Genomic DNA, 22,164 nt, shown 5'->3' on the forward strand with positions numbered 1-22,164 from the left:
TTATTGTTTCCTTTTTATTGCCCTTGAGCTGTTTCCTCTGCTGTAAAAACAAGTGTTAATAGCACAAAAACTGTGTTAGACTGGTGTTGCATGACCCTCCAACCCCCCCCCAACAATTTATATTATGCAACTAGGGGTCTAAAATGGAAAATGCTGAAATGTACAGATGGCGCCTCTATAAACACTTGTCTGCACCACAACGGGCTGGGGCCGACCATCAGGCCCTACTGTGACGGCTTACCGGTGCCACAGGCCAAGACGTAATAAAAAAAAAAAACAAAAAAAAGCTGACTTTGTTTATAATGCGATGTTGTAGGGTTCATCAGGGCTATCAAATGTTATTATACAATATCATGTCTACAGTGCATGGATAAGCCAGGAAAACAACTTGAAGAGAACATCAAAAAGATGGACAATCTGTTGATCGGCGTCTGCGACGCTGATAAAAAAAACTACACACCTCACCCAGCCATACTATATCACACATCACACAGTCACACCACCACACATCACATCCAGCCACACTACACCACACATCACACTCAGTAATATCATACCTCACACCAAACCCAACCACACCCAGCCACACCACACCATACATAATACCCAGTCACACTACACATATCACAGGCAGTCACTCCATACCTCACACTGGTTCTAGGAGAGAGTTCCTAATTGCCCTCACGGGGCGGTCAGAACAAGGCCTAAAAATCGCCACGGTCAGTTTCCTCCTTGTGTCTGTTGCACGCATAGGAAGGAGAGTAGAAAGTGAGGGGGTGATTCCCTTATCGGCCTAGGGATTACCCAGGGCTGGACTAATGAGATGCTCAGCTCTCCAGGGGGCTGTTTTCTCACCACACACACACACACACACACACACACACATAAAAGAAACAGGCAAAACTATAGGAAGGCGGACATGGAAAATCTTAAGAAATACTATGGTGAGCTGGACTGGGAAAAGTTGAGGAGAAAAAGCAAGGTGCAGGAAAAGTATGATATTTTTATGGAGGAATATGACACAGGAGTTATGAAATATGTACCATTGTATAAACCCAAAGAAAAAGGAAAAAAGGATTGGTTTAATGCAAGATGTGCAGTTGCAAAGGAAAAAAAGAGACAAAGCGTGGCACCTCTTTTGTCCCTTAGCACCATTCCGTGCTAAAAATAGTGTACAGTTCCTGCCTACACATCATGGCGTCTGCAGAGCGATTATGTTCCCTCAGCCGTCCTGTTTTGGCGGTCTTCCTTTAGTTTCTGCTCGTTGTGTGCATGCTGAGTGTAGTCTTGACGCCTCCACTGATATACGTGATGGTCTAGATGAACCAATATCTTGTTCACAGGAGTGTTCAGAGGAGTGGGAAGTGGAAGTTGGATTTTTTTTGGAATCGTGGAATTCCAGCTAAACGGTATGTCCAAATCATAATCTGATTTCACAGTTGAGTTATACGGATGATTTTCTATAACTTTTATTCAGTGAAATTCATTCCAGAATGAAAACAACTACAAAAATTTACATTTGTTTTTTTATTGAGTTCCACTGCAACTTTGGCTCTCTGTAGGCAGTAAATTTCCAGGTAAAAGATTATAAACTATATTTTTCACACTCCATTGTGATAAAATGAGAACTTTTCTTCAATAAATATTCCTGTACGTCGCACCGGTAAAAAGCTGGAATTTTTGGGAATCTTGGAATTCCAGCCAAATGGTCAGTCCAAATCATAATCTGATTTCACTGTTGAGTTACATGGATGATTTTCTACAATTTTTATTCAATGAGATTCATTCCAGAATGAAAAAACTACAAAAATTTACAAAATTTATTTTTTGAGTTTCACTGCAACTTTGGCTCTCTGTAGGCAGTAAATTTCAGGGTAAAAGATTATAAGGTATATTTTTCAGACGCCATCGTGATTGTAATTTTTGGGGAATCATGGAATTCCAGCCAAACAGTCAGTCCAAATAAAAATCCAATTTCACAGTAGAGTTATAAGGATGCTTTCCTACAACTTTTATTCAATGAGATTCATACCAAAATTTAAAAAATACAAAAATTTACATTTTTTTAATTTTTTTTTATTTCACTGCAACTTTGGCTCTCTGTAGACAGTAAATTTCCAGGTCAGAGATTATAAGATATATTTTACAGACTCCATCGTGATAAAATGAGAAAACTCTCCAATAATTTTTTCTGTATGTCACACCAGTAAAAAGTTGTAATTTTTGGGGAATCTTGGAACTCTAAGCAAATGCAACAACCTAGAAAGAAACGGATTTGACAGCAGGGTGCGCCAGAAAATTTTGTATAAAACACCTTTTATGACGTTTTCTCAGTTTCAAAGTTAATTTTCTGCTGACTTCTGCGTTGGGGATCTCCCGAGAAAAACTTTTGAAGTCAAAGGGGGTTGAAGGAATCAGACTCGCCCGGTACGGCACATGTTGTTGGGTTCATCTTCTGTGACATCATCTATAATTTATCTCATTAATTAACAGATTAATAATCCACATTTCCACAAAAAAATCCATATTAAATAAGTTGAAATGTCTTTCCCCAAAAGCTAACACAAAAACTTGCCTCTCCTACAATTTTGGGGAAATTTCCCATAAATGGCAACTCTGTTTTAGCAATGCAGCCAAGTATTTCATACAAGAATTGATTACTATGTAAAGGAGTTGGGGTTAGAGATATTTTTACCGACTCCGGCTCTGACTCCAGCCAAGAGTAGGCAACTTCACTGACTCCGACTCCGTCTCAGAGTCAACACCCCTGATACGTACAAGGTATATATGGGTGTATGCTCTCCATTAGTCAGTTAGTCTATAACAGTGGAGTGGACCAAGTATTTTACATTTCCATTTTTTTTAGTAATTTTGTCCTTTTATGTAAATTACTCATCCTAAGGGAAATAAGTGTCATATATGGAAAAATTAAGGTCTTTTCCAGTTATCATAAATGTCATGTGAAACCAATTGTTGCATTTTCATTTTTGAGTGGTATTTGCTAAATGTCCTGCTGCAGCCAAAGGGTTAAGGGCAAAGTATCTAAATCTTGTAAATAGCCTCACCTGCAGTAAATCCAATGCTGCTGGTGTATCTTTGCCTCCAAATCTTGTCTTTTTCCTGACTCATTGAGTCATTTGGATGTTCTTCATGGGGCAGTATCTTATGAATTTTCACCTCTTGTTTCCCACTCCTTCCAGGGCAGGCACCCTTTACAGTTTACCATACATTTAAATATTATTATTCATATTGCAAGTGTCTGTTTATTAATTACAGGAAGACAAGATGTCTGAACTTCAGCCAAGAGCATACCAACTTGAGCTCTACGAACATGCCAAGAAACAGAATTCCATTCTTGTCTTGGGGACTGGCTCAGGCAAGACTTTTATCTCCATACTGCTCATCAAAGACCTTGGCCACCAGGTATGCAGTGGAATTTCTCTTGTAACGTTAACGATTGTGAGATATGTATACCCATAGCTACAATGTGCATAATTTTCCTTGTTTAAAGAAGGATGTCCATTAGTGAAAAAGGAAAAATATCAATCTTTCAGTCTATCTCTGATGCCTCTCCCCTCGCGGGGACTTCCCTCAAGGCGGTGGCAATGGCAGAAACACCCACCACCTCTTTCCAAAGCTCATTCACTCTATTGATCATTTCACTGATGGTCTTCCTATGATACCCCCTCCTGCATTCCTGCCCTTATATGCATATACACCTGTTCTCTGTTATTTGAGGGTTTAGGGGACACAGACCCCCGCGAATAGCAATTTCTGCGAATGTTCGTTGCATCTCTGAAAAGCCTCTAAATAGCCTACTTGCAAATAAACACTGAAAACAATCTCACACAAAATATACCTAACAAAGCATTTCCATTACCTGAAAGCAGCATAAAATAAAAAAAAAAAACAGCATCATTCATCAGCTATACGTACTGTACTGTAAGGTACATACATTTCTTACAAATATGTAGCCATTACAATCTCTTTTACTGTACTTTCTCCTTCCCACAACTTTTATTCTTTCAAGAGGGAAGCACTGACACACCTCTAGGACTAAGTTGGAAGCTCACATAATCAGCAATTCTGCTCCCTTTCTGGAGCAGCGTGTGGGATCAATCTTTATATTTATTTGATAGTTGTTTATACATTCATTTTTTTCTTTCTTAACGTTTCATTTTTTTTTTCCTAAAACAGTAAATCAATCAAAATTTGAATTCATCACAATGTCTGTTTATTTCAGATTCGATCACAGAAGGAAAATAGGAAGTGGACAGTGTTTGTTGTTAATACTGTTCCCTTGGTATACCAGCAAGGTCTTGCCATAGAGCAACACACTCCCTTCAGTGTTGGTTTCTATGAAGCCTCCAGAGGAGTGGATGGATGGAAAAAGGAAAAGGTGTGTATAACTTGAAAGAGTTTTCATTATCTAGGCTAGTGGTACATTGTTTTTGATTTACGCGACCTCTTCAAGGACACAGTACGTGCGTAAATCGAGAGTTACCTGTATTTATACAAAATCTTTATTATCCTAAAAACGAAACAATCTTAACACTATATGATCTTATTGGATTATCCAATTATGTATTTAATTAAATTAATTTAAAGGTAGTAAATAGCTGACATATGAGAGGAAGTGAGAAGTGTTGAGAGTGTGTGTCACGTTGGTCACGGGTTCAATCCCAGGCAGCCGGCGAATACCCTCTCATTGTCTTGATTAATTTCTCGTGTGTTTCGATACACACAGAGGACGTGTTGGAGAACAGGAAAGAGAAAAAGAGTAAAAACCTCGGGGCATGACACAATGACCCAGTCTTGCTCTTAATACTTCTCCATTAGATATTTTATGCAGAAGAGTTCCATCTAAGATAATCAAATCTCGTATGAGAGATAAAGCCTGGTTTAATGATGACTGTAAGTGGGCCTATGATGATAAGCAGGCTGCTTATCACCTATGGAGACAGAATCGAATGCAGTTGCTATGGGATAATATGTTGCTCTTAAGCTGATGCTCAGAGAATCTATAATGTAGCTGAAGCTGCTTATAATTCTCATATACAGGAGGTTCTTGCAGGAACCACTCAACCACACATGGTGGGGTTCTCTTAAATTCTCCTTGTTTGGTGTCGATTCTAACATGCCTCCATTATGCGAGTCTGATGGTTCAATGTCCTTTGATCCTTTAAGAAAGGCCAATTTACTTTTTGATATTTTTGTTAACAAACAGTATGATGATGAATTATCCCTACCTTTGACTTGTTTCCCTTTTCCAAAACTTAGCTCAGTTGCATTTAGATCCAGTGAATTGAAGAAGTATCTTCTAGATCTTGATATATATGGTGGGACGGACCCAGATGTTTTTTTTCCTCTTCTTTATGAAGATTGCTACGTTCTTAGCATCAAAACTTGCTGTAGAATTTAGGTTACTGCTGAAGTCTGGTAGTTTTCCTTCTTTTTGGCGCAAGGCCAACATCACCCCCATCCCGAAGGGTCTTTTTGGCGCAAGGCCAACATCACCCCCATCCCGAAGGGAGCCTCAGCTTCAACTTTTCCTACTGAGTACTGCCCAATTTCTATTACTCCTATCCTCTCTAAAATCTTTGAGAGGCTTTTGGCTAAATGGCTTCCCATATACTGTGATAAATTCAATCAGTTACCTGATTCTAATTTCGGATTTCGTAAGGGTTTGGGAACGTGACGCTCTCTTGACTTTGTCTCATGACCAGCAGTCTTCTTTGGATCGTGGGCATGAGTCTTGAGTTGTTGCTAGTGAGTTTAGTTCTGCTTTTGATATGAATCATAGGGCTCTAATTTATAAACTACAACTCCTTGGTATTGGTGGAAGTCTTCTCAATAATTTAAAGAAGCAGAAGAGAGGAGGGCATATGAAGCGATAAAATCATACAGGTCACAAGAAGAAGAAGATGCGGCACTCGTGGGAGCCGTAGCGCGTCGTGAACACGAAACACAAAACACACCACCGCCATGGCGCGCCAGTCACCAGTTCACCGGATACCTTGGAGATGATGGATAAAGCGGCTATTACACGGGAATAATATTGGTAGAGCAGGGTGCTGCCTGACACCTGCTCGGCGACCATGTGGCGAACTTGGGCGGATTAGTCCGGAGGTTCTTCTGCACATGTTTGAAAGAACAGATATCCGTGGATGACTAAAGTGTTTATTGCAAACACATTTTTGTTTCTCATTATAAAAATAACTATATTAAAACATAATATGATTGACAGAAATTAATCAACATCTATTTCTACTTGAAAGTAGGTATAGTACGGTCACTGAAAGTCAAGATCAAGACCAAGATTACCCATCGAACGTAACATCCCTGTGTGATTAGTTCCTTCAGCAGCTCGGCGAAAGTTACCGCCTGCACACTGTGCAGTGAGTGAATCTACCAACCAATCCTTTTGTTTACCATTTCAAAGTCACAGCTGCTCGGGGTAAGAGCACTGTAATTCTTCAACCAAGAGTGGAATACTTTGAACACAGAGAAGGGCATAGAGCAACATAAGGTATGATAGTCATAATTGTAAGGTGGCCAAATGTAATACTGCATACACATTAAGTTCAGGAAAAATGTGGAGTTTTTAATTTTTTTCTAAATATATCTTGCCAAATTATAGGCGCGTTTTATACTCCGGTGTGTCTTATATGGCGGGAAATATGGTGCTTAGTTGTGATATACAGGAAATAACCTATGTTCATGGGGCATGGGGTCCATCTCCTTGTCTCACTCGGTTGTACTTACCTTTCAACCCATTGAAGGTTTGGACTCATTTACCTCCCTGTCAAGGCCTCCACAGTATAGTGCATCTAAATTGAAATTCATACATTTTGGTATTGGCAATAATCCAACGAAGGATAGAATAAGGCTAGGGGAGGAGAGAATGGAGGAGGTGACTGAGTTTAAATATTTAGGGACTGTTTTATGTAAGTATGGCAGTATGGAAGGTGAGGTGAGGGAAAGAGCAGTGAAGGGCAGACAGGTGGTGGGTGCGTTGGAGAGAGTATTAAAGGAAGAAGTGTGAGCATGGAGGTAAAGAGGGGAATAAGGAATAGTATTATCCTGCCAATTCTGTCATATGCATCAGAGACATGGATATGGAATGCAGCACAGCAATCGAAAATACTTGCAGTGGAAATGAGTTATATAAGAGGTGCATGTGGTGTGTCAGGATGGGATGGAGAAAGTAATGAAAGCATGTATGAGTGGTTTGGTATGGGTGCGACAGTGAAAGGAGTGGAGTGTGGAGTGGTGGAGTGGGTGAAACGTGATGAGAATGGGGGAGAATGAATTCGTGAAGAGAGTGTATGAGGGAAGGACTGAGAGAGGGGGTGTCAGGGGAAGACCACCTATGAAGTGGATCAATAAGGTGAGTGAGTATTGGAGCGAGAGAGTTGGAAGTAGCAGGATTGAATTTGCTGAGAGGGAGTGCCAGAACAGGGAGAGATGGAGACTCTTCTGCTGCGGCCACCCCCTGGATGGAAGTTCCTGTGAGGGAGCAAGGCGATGGAGATATAGATAGATAGGCAATAGTCCAGCTTTGGAAAGTCACCCATTAATTGTCATTAAGAAAGATTGTAAGTAAATTAAGTTACTTTGCTGTTGTATTATACAGCAAAACCCTAACTATCTGGTCCCTGGGTATCCGGAAACCCCAAGTATCCGGCAAAAATGTGGTCGGTCAAAGACTGAAAAAATTCCAAGAAAAATTATGAATTTCTCACCGGCATAAGATTTAAAATACACCCGTGCCATGCTTCCACCACCTCCAGAGTAGGTCTGACCTGTGTACAGTTGAGCCATTAGTCACCCAACGTTGCTGGTGGCCCATTAGTGGGCCTTTTATTACCTTTGTTATGGCAGTGGCATGGCGCTGTCAAGTTTTGCCAATATGGCGGTGTTGGCCAAGATTGAGTCACACTGATCCATTACCCAGGGGAATGTACAGTCTGCTGGACAGTGTAAACAAAGGGGTTGTTGTAGTTAATGAGTGTGACCAGTGTCACTGTGTCTCTGTGAGGGAGCTTTTTGTGGGACCACTCAGCTGAACCACTGTTTTATTAGATTCACCAACCCACCTTCGGGACTTGTATGGCTAATGGGTCAACCGTGTGCAGGGCTGCCCTGCATCCAGTTGCAAAGAGGTGACACTGGTCACTCATTAACTACAATGTTTGCCTTGTTTGCTAAGTCTCCCTGGGCTTGGTCTTAGTCATTTTGGAGGTTGGTTGGTGCCACCATTTTGGCAAGCCTTGTTGGCTCCTTTGCCATTGATATTGCAAGGGCAGTCTTAGGCCTGCTATTGAACTACTGGTGGTATTGTACAGCCTTGCATGATTAACAGGTCAGTATACATAACTTATAATCAGGAGATGCATTTCTGACTGAATAGTGCCTGTGTATACATATTTGCTTCATGGAAATTTCATGGGGAACTTTTGGAATATACCCCAGGTACCTGGAATTTCTGCTAATCTGGCACCTCTGAATCCCTGCGGTTGCTTGTTACTAGGGGTTTTACTGTATATGAAAAATACATGCCATATAATTATTGTGACAGCATTCCAATACATTCATTCATAGTTTCCTAATGTTACTATTTTTCTTTTGCAGTGGGAAGAAGAACTAAAAAAACATGAAGTGCTTGTGATCACTGCTCAAATTTTCCTTGATCTTTTAAACTTTACCTACTTGTCGTTGGAGAACATAAATCTCATTATTTTTGATGAGTGCCATCATGCTACAGGAAATCACCCCATGAGGGAAATTATGAGAACATTTCATTCTCGTAAGGAAAAGGAACCTGATGTTACCATGCCTAGAATAGTAGGACTCACAGCATGTGCTATTCATAGGAACTGCAAGTTTGAAAATGTGGAAACTGAAATAAGAGAATTAGAGACAACACTGCAATCCACTTTAGTGACTTCAGTAGATACTCAGGCAGTAAAAGAACACACCACAGCACCCAAGGAAATAATTGTTTCATTTTGTGCCAGTAAGCCTTCAGATTATGGTGAAAGCATTGCAGCACAGTTTAGAGAAATTGAATGTGAATTTGATAAAAATGATAACATCAATGAAAAGTACCTAAAGCCCCTAAACAAGTAATTAAAGAACATTGTTCAAATCATTCATCATCTTGGAGATTGGTTTGGAGCCAAAGCTGTGAAATATGAAATGGAAAATTTTGAAGAGGCTGAAGATAGTGAAGAAATTCCTGTTGTAAGGGATTTGAAGAAATTTCTGTGCCAGAGTTTAAAATTAATCCATAGGTCTTGTCTTGAAGAGGAGAAGCAGATGTGCAACCCTTTGGATCACATAACTCTGAAGGTTCAAAGGTTGCTTGACATATTACATGAATGTAGAAATGATAAGTATGGACTTATCTTTGTGGAGAGGAGGAACACAGCAAAATTATTATATGACTTTCTCAAACAACTTTCTTTGATGAATGAGGATCACGCTTTCATTAAGCCTGCATATATTATCAGTGCCAATACCAAATATTCAATAGACATCAAATTGATACAGAATGAACTTAGAAAACAAAGAGAAACTCTGGAAGCTTTTGCTAGAGGTGATACAAATTTTCTAATCTCAACAAGTATATGTGAAGAAGGTCTTGATGTCAGAAAATGCAACATAGTGATTCGCTTTGATGAGCCATTGAACTTTCGTTCCTATGTGCAGTCCAGAGGGAGGGCACGAGCTATTCCATCAAGGTATGTCCTCATGACAGAAGATAGTGGTGTGAAGGGCCTTCTATGTAATATAGCTTCACATAGAAAAATTGAAGCTGCATTATCCAAGATATGCCACAACCGGCAGTTACCCACAGACATGGAAATAAGTACTCATTTTGCAGAAGATGAAATAGTGGCCCCATATAAGCCATATGGCCATGATGGCCCTAGAATTACATTCAACTCTGCTATACAGCTCATCAATCGGTATTGTGGAAAATTACCTCAAGACAAATTTACTGAGCTAGTGCCATCTATTAGCTATGAAACAAAAGAGAAAAATTTGAAGACAATGGTGAAAGCAAAAATCCGGTTACCCATTAATTCATGTTTGAAAACCTCTGTACAGGGGGATTGGATGGCAAACAGGGTGCATGCCAAAAAGAGTGCAGCTATGGCACTCTGTATAAAACTTCATCAAATCAAAGAACTGAATGATCACCTGCGTCCAGAAGGAAAACCAGATGATAGTATCCTGGATGACTTACTAGAAATACCACCAGAGGTCAGAAGCAGAGATGGCGTGAGTGAACCAGACACTAAGAAACGCCGGCAGATATACAAGAAAGAGATGTGCGAAGCCCTTTCTTCCATGAGTGGTAGCTTCAAGCTCTATTCAGTTACTGTGCAGTGCAGTGAACCTACATCCAGTGAGATTGTCATTGACTCTGAGGCAAAAAGTATGTCAGTAGGCTTACTGTGTCAACATGCACTGAGTTCCCAACCATTTCCGTTGTACTCCTCCAAGTGGAATGAAGTGGTTGTTAGAATCCAGCCGATAAATGAATACTTGTTGCTTGATTTTGAAACATTGAACCAGATAAAGCATTTTCACAAGGTTGTATTTGAAACTTTGCTTGGCATCAGCCAATCTCTCTTTGATTATTTGCCACAACAAACAAGTTTATTCATTTTGCCCATGAGTGGAAACAGCATTGACACTTCCCTCCTCCAACACATATCATCCTTGGACTCACTAAGAATGCATGAGAAGAGTTCACATGTTGATATTTTCAACTTTGAAAGGTCTGCATTTGAAGATTCTGTCATTTACCCTCTCTATAAACCTGTGTCAGAAACAATGTTATACGTCACAGAAATTCATGACAACATCAATCCTCTAGATCCTTACCCCAAAACAGGGGAACAATTCGCTTCCTATGAACACTATTTCCTGTCTGAATATAAGAGGAAGATAACTAACAAAAATCAGCCACTGGTAACTGCAAAGGAATTGCCTCTGTATCTTAATTTTTTGAAACAAAGACCCACAAAGCAACCCAAGAAAAAGTCAGGAAGTGATCCCCCTAAATATGTGCCAGAACTGTGTGGTGTTTTGCCTATCAAAGCTTCTCTGTGGTGGCAAATTATGTTACTACCATCTGTACTCCATCGCCTCAATAGCTTGCTTGTGGCAAATGACTTGAAGAAGATGATTTTCCCCTATATGCAAACATCCAACAAGAAATCTAGTGAGTACAACATCTTGGATTTTGATTGGTCAGGAAAGTTCATGAAAGAAATAGTGCGGCCTCCAGGAAGCAATCTGTCAGTCATTCTAGCTGAATCTACATTTAAACCCATTCAGACTTTCATGATACTGAATGCAATCACTCTGCGAGGAGCAAACGACAACTTTGATGCAGAAAGACTGAAAGTACTGGGTGACTCCTTCCTTAAATTTATTGTTACTGAGTATCTATTTCTGAAGTTTTCTGATGACCATGAAGGTAAACTCTCTGAGCTACGCAGCAAGTTAGTGTGCAACAGAACTCTGAACACCTTGGGAAAGGCAAAGCAGATACCAGAGAGAATTCAGAGCACGAGCCTTAACCCAGCTCTGAATGGCATCATGCCAGGCTTTGTACTCAAAGCTGAAGTGGAACAGAAGTTGCGGAAACTTGGTGCTCCTGCAGACTTGTGGGCAAGATTTGGTGAGACCACTGAGGAAGAATTTGAAAAGGTGAGAGTCATGTCTGAGTCTGCAGATGCAATAATTCCTTAATTTTACTAAAAATTTATGTTTACTATTTAGTTCTCAGATTTACTTTAAAGTACAGTACCCTCTCGAGTTTCGCGCTTGCTTCATTCCGAAGGTATAGCGCTAAACTCGAGGATCGCGAAACTCGAGGTATTGAAATACATGAAAAAGTGCTTATTGGTTCCGGCCCGTGGAAAAAAAATACTTCCGGCTGAATTTTCACCTATATTTTGTAACTACCATTTTTAGGCTTAAATCATCACACGTAAATAAATATAGCTGTGGAGTTTTCAATTCTAGTGTGAGTTCAATATTCAGGGATGTTTTAATTAATCATGCCACCAGATTCATCACTTTTGTATACGGCTAACCTCAGAGACATCCAAACAAACAGGCTGGAGAGCAAGGACAGATACATGGCAAGTTGTTAGACAAGACAGGAACCAAATAACCTTTTTTTCTCATAGGATAAAGGCTCCAACTATCACAGGCAGACAGGCTTAGAAATAGGCTCCATGATCCTGGCAGCAATGGGGTCAAATTCGTAATTGTTCCCAAATTTCCACTTAATTTCAATACATTGCAGGAAGTGAAGATGAAACAGAAGGATGGTAAAGGTCAGACATCGTGTTACAACCCCTGGACAGAACATGAGCTTGGAGATAAAAGTGTAGCTGACAGTGTTGAGGCCCTGATTGGTGTCTGCCTGCTAGTTGGTAGTGAGGCAGCAATGGCAATCCTTTATGTCTTGGGCATTGGTGTCTCGAAAGTAAGTAATTGGTATCTCGAAAGTAAGTTCACTGGGTTTAATTTAAAAAAATAACTTTTTGCATGTGGCAGTTGTAAGGAATCATGGTACAGTCAAGTCTCTTTTATCCGAAAATCACGGGACTTTAACCCGTAAACTGCTACTGCGGTGTGGCGAGCTATCCTTATGATGCGGCAGTGTTAAAAAAAGGTCGTGATTACAGTATCGGTAAATACAGCATTCCAGTGTCTTTGGAGGATGACACTGCATCTACTTGCAAAAAAAAAAAGTTGTAGTAGGTCTCTTTGTGTTCATATAATTGCTTTCCAAAGTTGTATTTTGGCGTGAATGGAAGCTCCTCTGTCAGCGCGAGAGGGAGGGGTAGGGGAGAGGGAGGGACGGGTGGGGGGTACTCTTTGCCATGGAGACGGGAGAGACAGCAGCGTTGTCAATGCTAGCATCACAAGGTGACGGTGCGGTAATTCATGTCATGCAAATGCGCACGCGTGTATTTACCTAGTTTTACCCTGTTGTGACATACGGGGAAAAGAGCTGTGCTCGTGCTGTCCCGTCTCCATATCCGCACTTATCCAACTTTTCCTTAAAATCATGAATGTTTCTTGCACAAACCACCTCCTCTTCCGGTCTATTCCATAGCTCAATGCTTCTGTTTGGGAAGCTAAACTTTTTCACATCTCGCCTACACGTGGTCGCCCTCAACTTCTTTCAATGTCCTCTCGTTTCTCTCTCGTTACACACACACAGGTCCTCTCTGTCCAAATGCTCCACCCCGCTCGCCACCCTGTACACTGCTTTCAGGTCTCCTCTTTCTCTTCTCTCCAGGGTTGTGAGCCCCATGCTATTGAGTCTCTCCTCATAAGTCCGATCTCTAAGTTCCGGTACCATCTTAGTTGCCACTCTCTGCACTCCTTCCAGCTTCCTTATGTTCTTTTCATGAGGAGACCAGACCACTGCTGCATACTCCAACATTGGCCTTATTATTATAACTATTATTTTCTTCATCATCTCCTTGTCCAAATATACAAATGCCATCCTTATGTTCCTCAGCAAATTCAGAGTTTGTCCCATGTTTCATTTTTCATCCTAGTCATGGCATGTGGACACCAGGCACTCCTACAGCTCCTCCCTGCTTCAAGTCTCTCCAGCTTCTCTCTGCTGCCCCCAAGGCAGTCCCCTGCACTCCTTCCATTTCCCATTTTCGTGCTCCTCCCTTAGGACCAGTCCACCTTTGTTATCTCTTCCTTTATTATTGGATACGGGCACCATAACCCTTCTATTATCACTTTAAATAATCTTACTGTGTAATATCCTTGGTAACGTGATCCGAGTTCAAGTTGTTAAGGGGACTAGGTTCAGAAATAAACAAGGGAATTTTATTTTAAACTAATGAAAATAATACTTCACTTAACATATTACTTCTCAATTGCAATCATATTATTATAGCACGTTCAGTAGCGGGAAAAAAAACATATGACAAACGACATCACAAACATAATAATATAAGTAAGATAGGCACTCAAAATTGTTACCTATAATCTACCAAAACTCTTACAAGCACAAGTCATGCCACATGCAGTGGTTTGCCATCTCTCTTCTTAACAGAAAAATAAAGTAATCACTATCCTATCACACTCACAATCCTACCACCCATTTCCTATACTATAATCTCCAATCCAATAATTTATATAGTTATGGCTAGCATTTAAACTCTCGCATTTCTACTCACAGTTGAGGTTATCAGCACAGATATCTGAGTTGGATGTCTGCTCTGCTTGCTGAGGGAGCAGGAGTGATTCTGCCAACATCACCTATTTCTACCTGGCACATCTCTTTGTTTTAGGACAGACTAATAACACTATTCATGCCTTAATTTTCTTCATAACCAATCACAAACATTTCTTATCAACAGCTATTGGTCCAACTCAGTCTGTCAGTGACTACCGATGTTATTTACTTTCCTGCTATTTGTGATACTCTGAGGACACACCCACTTTCATTTTCTTGCCCTGTTATACGCTTTTAACAATGTCGTCACTGCCACCTCACTTTCAGTCACTTTGAATGGATATTGTTTTTTGCCCCACCTTTTTCCAGCCATACCTACTGGCAATATGTATTTCTACACTGGTAAGTGTTTACAACTGATTATCCGCTTTTCCCTTTGTTTTTGCCATTTCTTTCAGTTAATGCTCCTGTTTGTCTCTTATGTCTACATCTGGTTTTGCCTTCACATCATGGTGTCCTTTTCCTTACCTCAATGTCCCTATTTTAGGCCTGGTTAGTTTCTGTGTTTTTGGTTGTCAGTGTAATTGGTTCTTCTGGGGCCCAACAATGTGCTACCCCTGCATTCTAAAACACATGCCCTGCTTTCACACAAAATACTCATGCACTAAACAAACACATTTGTAACAATATTGCACTGTTGCAATAACAAATTTGCTTATTGCTTCTAATTTATTTTCATCAACATTTCAGGGCACTTCACTGCTGAAGATGAAGTTACCTGTAAAGTCAGCCATACTGAGTAATGAGAAGGAATCAAAAGAAGAAATTCAAAAGTACTATGAAAAGAGTTGCTTGGATGACCTAGAGAAGAAGATTAATTACATATTCAGAGACAAAAGTTTCCTTGTGCAGGCTGTCACACACACCTCCTATAGCCAGAACAGGGTAAGTCAGACGTGGAATATTTTTTAGCCCTAGGAAAGTTTCATACTTATCCGAGTCCTATGCTTCTTCGTCTTTCTTCTTCTTCTCTTTCTTTGTTTAATGTCCTTCTTTTCTCTTTTGGGGTTGGACGGGTTGACAAAGACTTTGTCGTCATTCATCTTGGTTTGGAGAGGAACATTTTCTGCCTCAGATGCCTATCCTGTAGTAAACCCCAGGTTTTGGGTGAGGGCCTAGGTGGATTGCCTACCATGGCTAACGAGCCCCACCTGCCTGGGGTTGTAGTCAGAGTTGTCCCTCTCCTAGGTGATTACCTCCCATGGCAATAAGCCCCACCTGCCTGGGTTGGATTAATGAAGTGGCAGGGCGATACGCCGTTTTGGTTTGTTGTGCTTTTGCTCTCTTTGGTTTGTGTTTTTTTCATCAACTATTGGCCTTCATTATGTCTGCCAAGTGTAAGTAGACTCTTCTTAGGCCGGTGACACATTACGCGGTTTAGCGTGCTGTGGGAAGGCGGCAGCGCCGCTGAACAAGTACCATGTCAGACTGCGCGGTTCTGCCGCTCAGTCTTCCTCCAGCAGCCATGCTGTCGCTCAAGGTTGCGGTTGCTTGTGTCCTAGAGGCAGAAGGATTACTTAAAGAGCCCACATGTCGGAGGAGTTGGGTTCACCCTTTTCATGCTGAAAGTGAAAGTAGTGAAAAGTTTGAGAAGTTCTATGAAAGTATAAGGAACTGATGAAAAGTTCTTTAACTATTACCGCATGACCAAGGCTTCATTTGATGAATTACTGCAGATTCTCAGGCCCCACATCTCCAAACAAAACACCCGGTTCAGGAGGGCAATATCTGCAGAGGAACGATTGACAATTACACTAAGGTGAGTAAAATGGTAATGTTATAGAAAGATTTATTTGTGCTGCAAAAAAGTTTTGTAATGTTATGGTAGCTAAGATATATCAATAAAATAATATTCCGATATCCGATATTGAAATGTCAAGAAATCTTCCTTTTAAAGCAGCTAAGCATATACTGTTCTTTCTCGAAACTGAAAAAAAAGTAATAAAAAGGCATTCCATTATTTAAGCATTGAATAAACAAGTCGATGTCAAACATGATGATACGTTGACCGCGCGGCAAAACCGTCTAGTGTGACCGCGTGCACTGAACTGTGTGTGTTTTGTCAACAAACGCGGCAGGGCGGTTCTGCCGCAGCATGATTCCGTGTTTCGCGCCACTGGCAAGGCTAGTGTGACACCTCCAATTTGTTTGTGTGTGTTGTCCAAAAAGCGGCGAAACCGCGCGGCAAAACCGCGTAATGTGTCACCGGCCTTAAACGTCCTCAAATGTCATTCTCTCATATGTCAGCTACTTACTGTTTGAGATTGTGTACTAAATATTATGTAGGCTATACCAAAGGCTAGGTTTGGCTGTGCTATGGCCAGGGGACTCCCCTAGCAGGACCTGCCCAATCTGACTTCATAGCTGAGTCTGACCATAATGAGCACATTGATCTAAGTATATGTTCCTGACTGACACATTTCCTGCCACCACACAGGGAGCAGTGGTTAGGTGGGTCATGTTAGATTAAATTAGCCTAGGATGGGTTAGGTTGGGTTATATAGCTTGGTTAGATTGAGTTAGGTTAACTTAGGCTGGGTTAGGGTTAGGTTAAGTTGACTTAGGCTGGATTGGGGTGGGACGTTAGATTAGGTTGTCTTCTAACTATGTACGTGCGTCTTAATGTTATGGTTAAAGGACATGCATTTTTGGTGTTTAACCATATGTAATTTCCATATCGTAATTACCAACTACACATGTGAGCTAGTTCGTGACTGCGGCGTAAGAATACGTTGTCACATGCCGCTTGACCGAGGAAGAAGCCAAGCTCATATCCCGCTGTATGCCATTTTTTTTACCATCACAATGGAAGTGAAATTAGACATTGTGAAATGATCGTATGCCATTTTGGTTTGTTGTGCTTTTGCTCTCTTTGGTTTGAGTTCTTTTTCATTGAATTTTGGCCTTCATTATGTCTCCCAAGCATAAGGCAGAGTCATCTGATGCCAGTGTTTCAAAGAGAATGAAAGACATCACAATGGAAGTGAAATTAGACATTGTGAAACGATTGGAAAAGGGAGAAATGGCGACAAGCATTGGTCGTGTGCTGAACTTATTTTGTTACAGTTTTTCATTTTATCATTTTATATTTATGACCTAGAAGTGTTTTTCATACAAACAGTTATGACGTTAGTACAGGTGAGTAATTTAGATGCTTATTGCACTTTGATTTGAAGGTTGGGGCTGACAGTTCCTTCTATTAAAGGGTGTGTTTCGTCTTACAAATGAAATCGTGTTATGACGGTGTCGTAGGAACGGAATGGCGTCATAAGTCAAGGACCCCTTGTACTATTTATTGTTTGGAGCCAAATGTCCAAACACGGTACCTGCTGGTTGGGAAAAAATATATATTACTCATTGTTTGTAGGTTTTAAGGTTTGTGTCTATGTATGGTATATATGATCACTGAGTGCTGAATGTACTACCTGGGCCCGTATCTACCTCATGAATGGCAGGAGGTAACATCAGGGGTTTCATCTCCTGAATATTTCATTCAAGGCTGTATTTTGCTTTCTAGCATTTTTAGTATAATATTATTTGATGTTAGATGAATCTTATTTCTGAAGATCTGGTTATTTCACTTTTGGTCTTAAGATAACTGCTTTACACTCACAGTGCCGTAGTAGCCAAAACTGAAACTAAAAAGTCATTAAAGAAAGGGTAAAGCATCCCCATTGCAAACTAATAGTTAGTACGATCTCTTGTGAGAGAAGTGGAAGTGAACACTTATTAATGAGAAGTTTTTACTCTACCCTAACACTGATGCTGAAAAAGAATAGATGAAGGGTCTCTTTTATTTTGCAGGTGACAGACTGCTATCAAAGGCTTGAGTTTCTAGGTGATGCTGTCTTGGACTACCTGATAACAGGAATGATACTCTCATCTAACAAGAGTTACAGCTGTGGGGAATTGACAGACCTCAGGTAAGGTCCACCAATTTGATATGCTTATTAGGATAATATGGCCCAAAGTAATGTAAAGCCATTCGTTAATTAAGCCATTGACTGAAGCTTAAACTTATCCTTGCCTTGCCTTATTTATCTTGGCATCCTGTAATGAATGATTCTTTTTGCAAAAATGCTGTGATCTTGCAAAATTTTGTACAGAAGTAAGATGTTGTTGACACAAAACATCGTACACTTATTGAGTAAGAGAGAAAATGCAACATTGGAGAGAACATAAAATTATATTGAACAAGTCAATAAGATGGAAAACCATTCTGAGATATGGGCTGTGATGGGAAGCTTTTAAAATAAGAAGAATATACAATACATCAGTGGTAAAGTTTTGTTGTGGTTGGTTGTGGTTGTGTGCCTTTGTTTTATCCACTTTCTACTGGGGAACTGATGTTAAGAAGGTGATGGGCATAGCCGTCATTTCTGGACCCCGATTGTTGTAGTGATGGTCATGTGGCTATGGTTGACACGGGCTGATGAAAAGAGAAGGGAGGTAGTGGGTGAAGGAAGTTGGTAATGCCCGCTCTGTTCTTTCTTCACGTTGTGTTTTGCAGGATTCCTCCTCCTCCCAGCAACTGCTATAAATAAAATTAATTTAAGACCTCTGAAATGTCTCAAGATTCATCCTCTGGTTCTATGCTGCCCTTGGTAGACTGGTTGGAGGTAAAAGTCTCATGAGATAGCTCAATACGTCCACCCCCATCATGACTGTTTGATGACTGGCTAAAGAGGTCATGAGGAGGAGTTGACAGGTTTCACCTTGACCTACACTCTGACCTGCTTTAGGCTTGAGCTGGGGTCCTATGGGGAAGGGTCACACTTGCTCAGGAATGCTCCAGTGGGGGTTTATTGCAGCTTATGGGTTAAAGATAAATTCTTTATCATTGAAACAATTCAGCTTTGCATACCCCACCCCTCAAGATAGTCTATAGAGAGGTGGCTTCTCCATGAGACATATACACGTGTAGTTAGTGTTTATCCTTGAGCAGTTACAAGAGGACACCTGGTATGCCACCCAAAACAACAATGACACCTGGTGCCAAGAAAAGAAAGCATGTAACTCATCACTAATAAATTAAAGGTGAAAAAGGAGTTTAATAGTGGCATGAGTCTGTATGTATATATCATAGCTTACTGGCTTGAAATAGCCATTATATATAAAGATTTCAAAGACCATTTCTACACCGAAAGTAAATCAATTGACTACTCATTAATTTTATAATTTACTTAATAATTCATGTATGTAAAAATTTATAGTAATTTGGGTACCATTTGACAGTCCCGAAAATCTGCTGATTTAGACAATTGCAAGTCTACTTCTATATATCACTGATTTTTGACAGTGTTCAAACATTCCTGATAATATTTCATTGCATCCCTTGTTTGTCATCTCTTGTTTACTGAGTAGACAGTAATAGGCAAATGGTAATCAGGCATTGACGCATTCTGTAGTGATTGAGGGACTGTGAATGAAGGGGCAAGATTGCATTATGGAAAACTCCTAAAACCTTTATTTTTCACTGCAGACTATACTTATGTGTTTATATTACCAATCTGATCTTCAAGGTGGACACCCATCAAAACTGACTGGCATAATCCTGTTCAAAGATATGCAAAAGGGGTTTCTAACAATGGTTATGGGATCAGTGGATAAGTGAACATTTATACAAATTGATAATTTTCACAAAAAAGCTTCCGAAGATTAAGAGGTGTATGTAATAAACGACACAGAGCTTTCCTTTGTTTCAGGTCATACTACGTAAAGAATGAAACTTTGGCCAAAGTTTCTGCCAAATATAAATTGCATCGTCATTTGCTCTACCTGGCTCCCAAACTTCAGGCCTCTATTGATAAGTACTTAAACCTATTTCAAGCTGGACTTTGTAAAGAGGAGGAACTTTTTACTGAAGATGATGTAGAGGATGGCGTGGATGATCTGACAGTGAGTTGAGTCTTTCTTGTCTCCTATACATATGTTGGATGCACTTTGGAAGGGTATCTGTAATGTTGCCAACTCAGGTTGATACTTTAATTTACATATTAATTCATTAATTTTTGTGATACTGAAAACTTTTCCTACATGACAAACCTTGCCATTTTTAATAGTGTGCATGCTGTACTGAACAAACAATGACTGGTTGTGTGTGCAGGATGTTGATGTGCCCAAGGCTCTGGGAGACCTGGTGGAGGCTCTTATTGGAGCGGTTTACCTGGACAGTGGCAGATCCCTTAAGGTCAGTATGGTGGAGTGCCATCCACTGCAAACTCTGATGTTATCTGACGTGCTATTGTGGTGAAATAAGTGCTGTACCTTTTTCTTTCTTTACCATCTGGCAAATTGAAGATGTATTTTATATTTGTCAAGATGTTATAATTATCACTAACTAGGTTTTAGGTGTGCAAGATCATTAAGTTTTCCACACTTCAGTCAAGGGCAGCTTTTTTGTCAAGTCCCTTAGTTATAGGGATTACTCAGCATCTTTATAATAGTGTTTAACACAATCAACCACATTGATCTAAGTATGTGTTCCTGACTGACACATTTCCTGCCATCACACAGGGAGCAGTGGTTAGGTGGGTCATGTTAGATTAAATTAGCCTAGGATGGGTTAGGTTGGGTTATATAGCTTGGTTAGATTGAGTTAGGTTAACTTAGGCTGGGTTAGGGTTAGGTTAAGTTGACTTAGGCTGGATTGGGGTGGGACGTTAGATTAGGTTGTCTTCTAACTATGTACGTGCATCTTAATGTTATGGTTAAAGGACATGCATTTTTGGTGTTTAACCATATGTAATTTCCATATCGTAATTACCAACTACACATGTGAGCTAGTTCGTGACTGCGGCGTAAGAATACGTTGTCACATGCCGCTTGACCGAGGAAGAAGCCAAGCTCATATCCCGCTGTATGCCATTTTTTTTACCATCACAATGGAAGTGAAATTAGACATTGTGAAACGATCGTATGTCATTTTGGTTTGTTGTGCTTTTGCTCTCTTTGGTTTGAGTTCTTTTTCATTGAATTTTGGCCTTCATTATGTCTCCCAAGCATAAGGCAGACTCATGTACCCAGACCCATGTACTGATATATTTTTTATTCTGAACAGCAAACATGGGATGTGGTGACCCTCCTCATGGATGATATGATAAAAGAAACACTAACTGACATTCCCAAGAACTGTATTCGCAACCTGACTGAGAAGGTACCCAATGGAGTCCAATTCGTCAAGCTACCCATGGAGGAGGATGCCATGGCAAAATATGAAGTTATGGTAAGTTTGAATCTGCATTTTCTCTGACTAACAACACAGTACCACTATGCTCTATCCTAGGAGGTGAGAAATATAGGCCTGTCCCATGAATGGAAGCAGGGGGAGCCAGCCATTGTCCTTGATGCTGACTGGCTGGTTAAATTGTGTGGAACTCAGTATTCCACTGCTATTTCTTTAATGCAGGTGTCTAGTGTTCATATACGTAGAATTCATTGTCACAAATAATTTTCTAGTCAATCAGGCACAAAAATAATGCAGGCATATAATGGGAATGCCAAAATACTTGAGTTAGAAGACAAGTATTCAGTTTCCACGAGTGACAAGAGAGAAAACTAGTCACGCTGAAATTTAGCCCAGTCAACTGAGGTCCAACCTGAGTCGGCTGCCATGGACTCCTGGCTATCAGATCTGGTCACTCCCTCGGTAGTAATCAACTTAATTCTGCTCTCTCTCTCTCTCTCTCTCTCTCTCTCTCTCTCTCTCTCTCTCTCTCTCTCTCTCTCTCTCTCTCTCTCTCTCTCTCTCTCTCTCTCTCTCTCTCTCTCTCTCTCTCTCTCTCTCTCTCTCTCTCTCTCTCTCTCTCTCTCTCTCTCTCTCTCTCTCTCTCTCTCTCTCTCTCTCTCTCTCTCTCTCTCTC

General features: G+C 40.4%; 1 protein-coding gene across 1 annotated transcript in view; it reads left to right on the top strand.

The window, feature by feature from the left end:
- The window catches only part of LOC127003988 (endoribonuclease Dicer-like), a 44,878-nt gene that overhangs the window by 11,317 nt on the left and 11,397 nt on the right, over positions 1-22,164 (top strand). Inside the window, 9 exon segments of the mRNA XM_050871074.1 lie at positions 3,277-3,423; positions 4,244-4,399; positions 8,635-11,730; positions 12,335-12,517; positions 14,993-15,187; positions 18,107-18,225; positions 20,008-20,200; positions 20,409-20,492; positions 21,363-21,527. Coding sequence (XP_050727031.1) covers positions 3,286-3,423; positions 4,244-4,399; positions 8,635-11,730; positions 12,335-12,517; positions 14,993-15,187; positions 18,107-18,225; positions 20,008-20,200; positions 20,409-20,492; positions 21,363-21,527 — 4,329 coding nt within the window. The 5' untranslated portion in view covers positions 3,277-3,285.

Source organism: Eriocheir sinensis, chromosome 27 (genome assembly GCF_024679095.1).
Source record: "Eriocheir sinensis breed Jianghai 21 chromosome 27, ASM2467909v1, whole genome shotgun sequence".
NCBI classification, from domain to species: Eukaryota; Metazoa; Arthropoda; class Malacostraca; order Decapoda; family Varunidae; genus Eriocheir; species Eriocheir sinensis.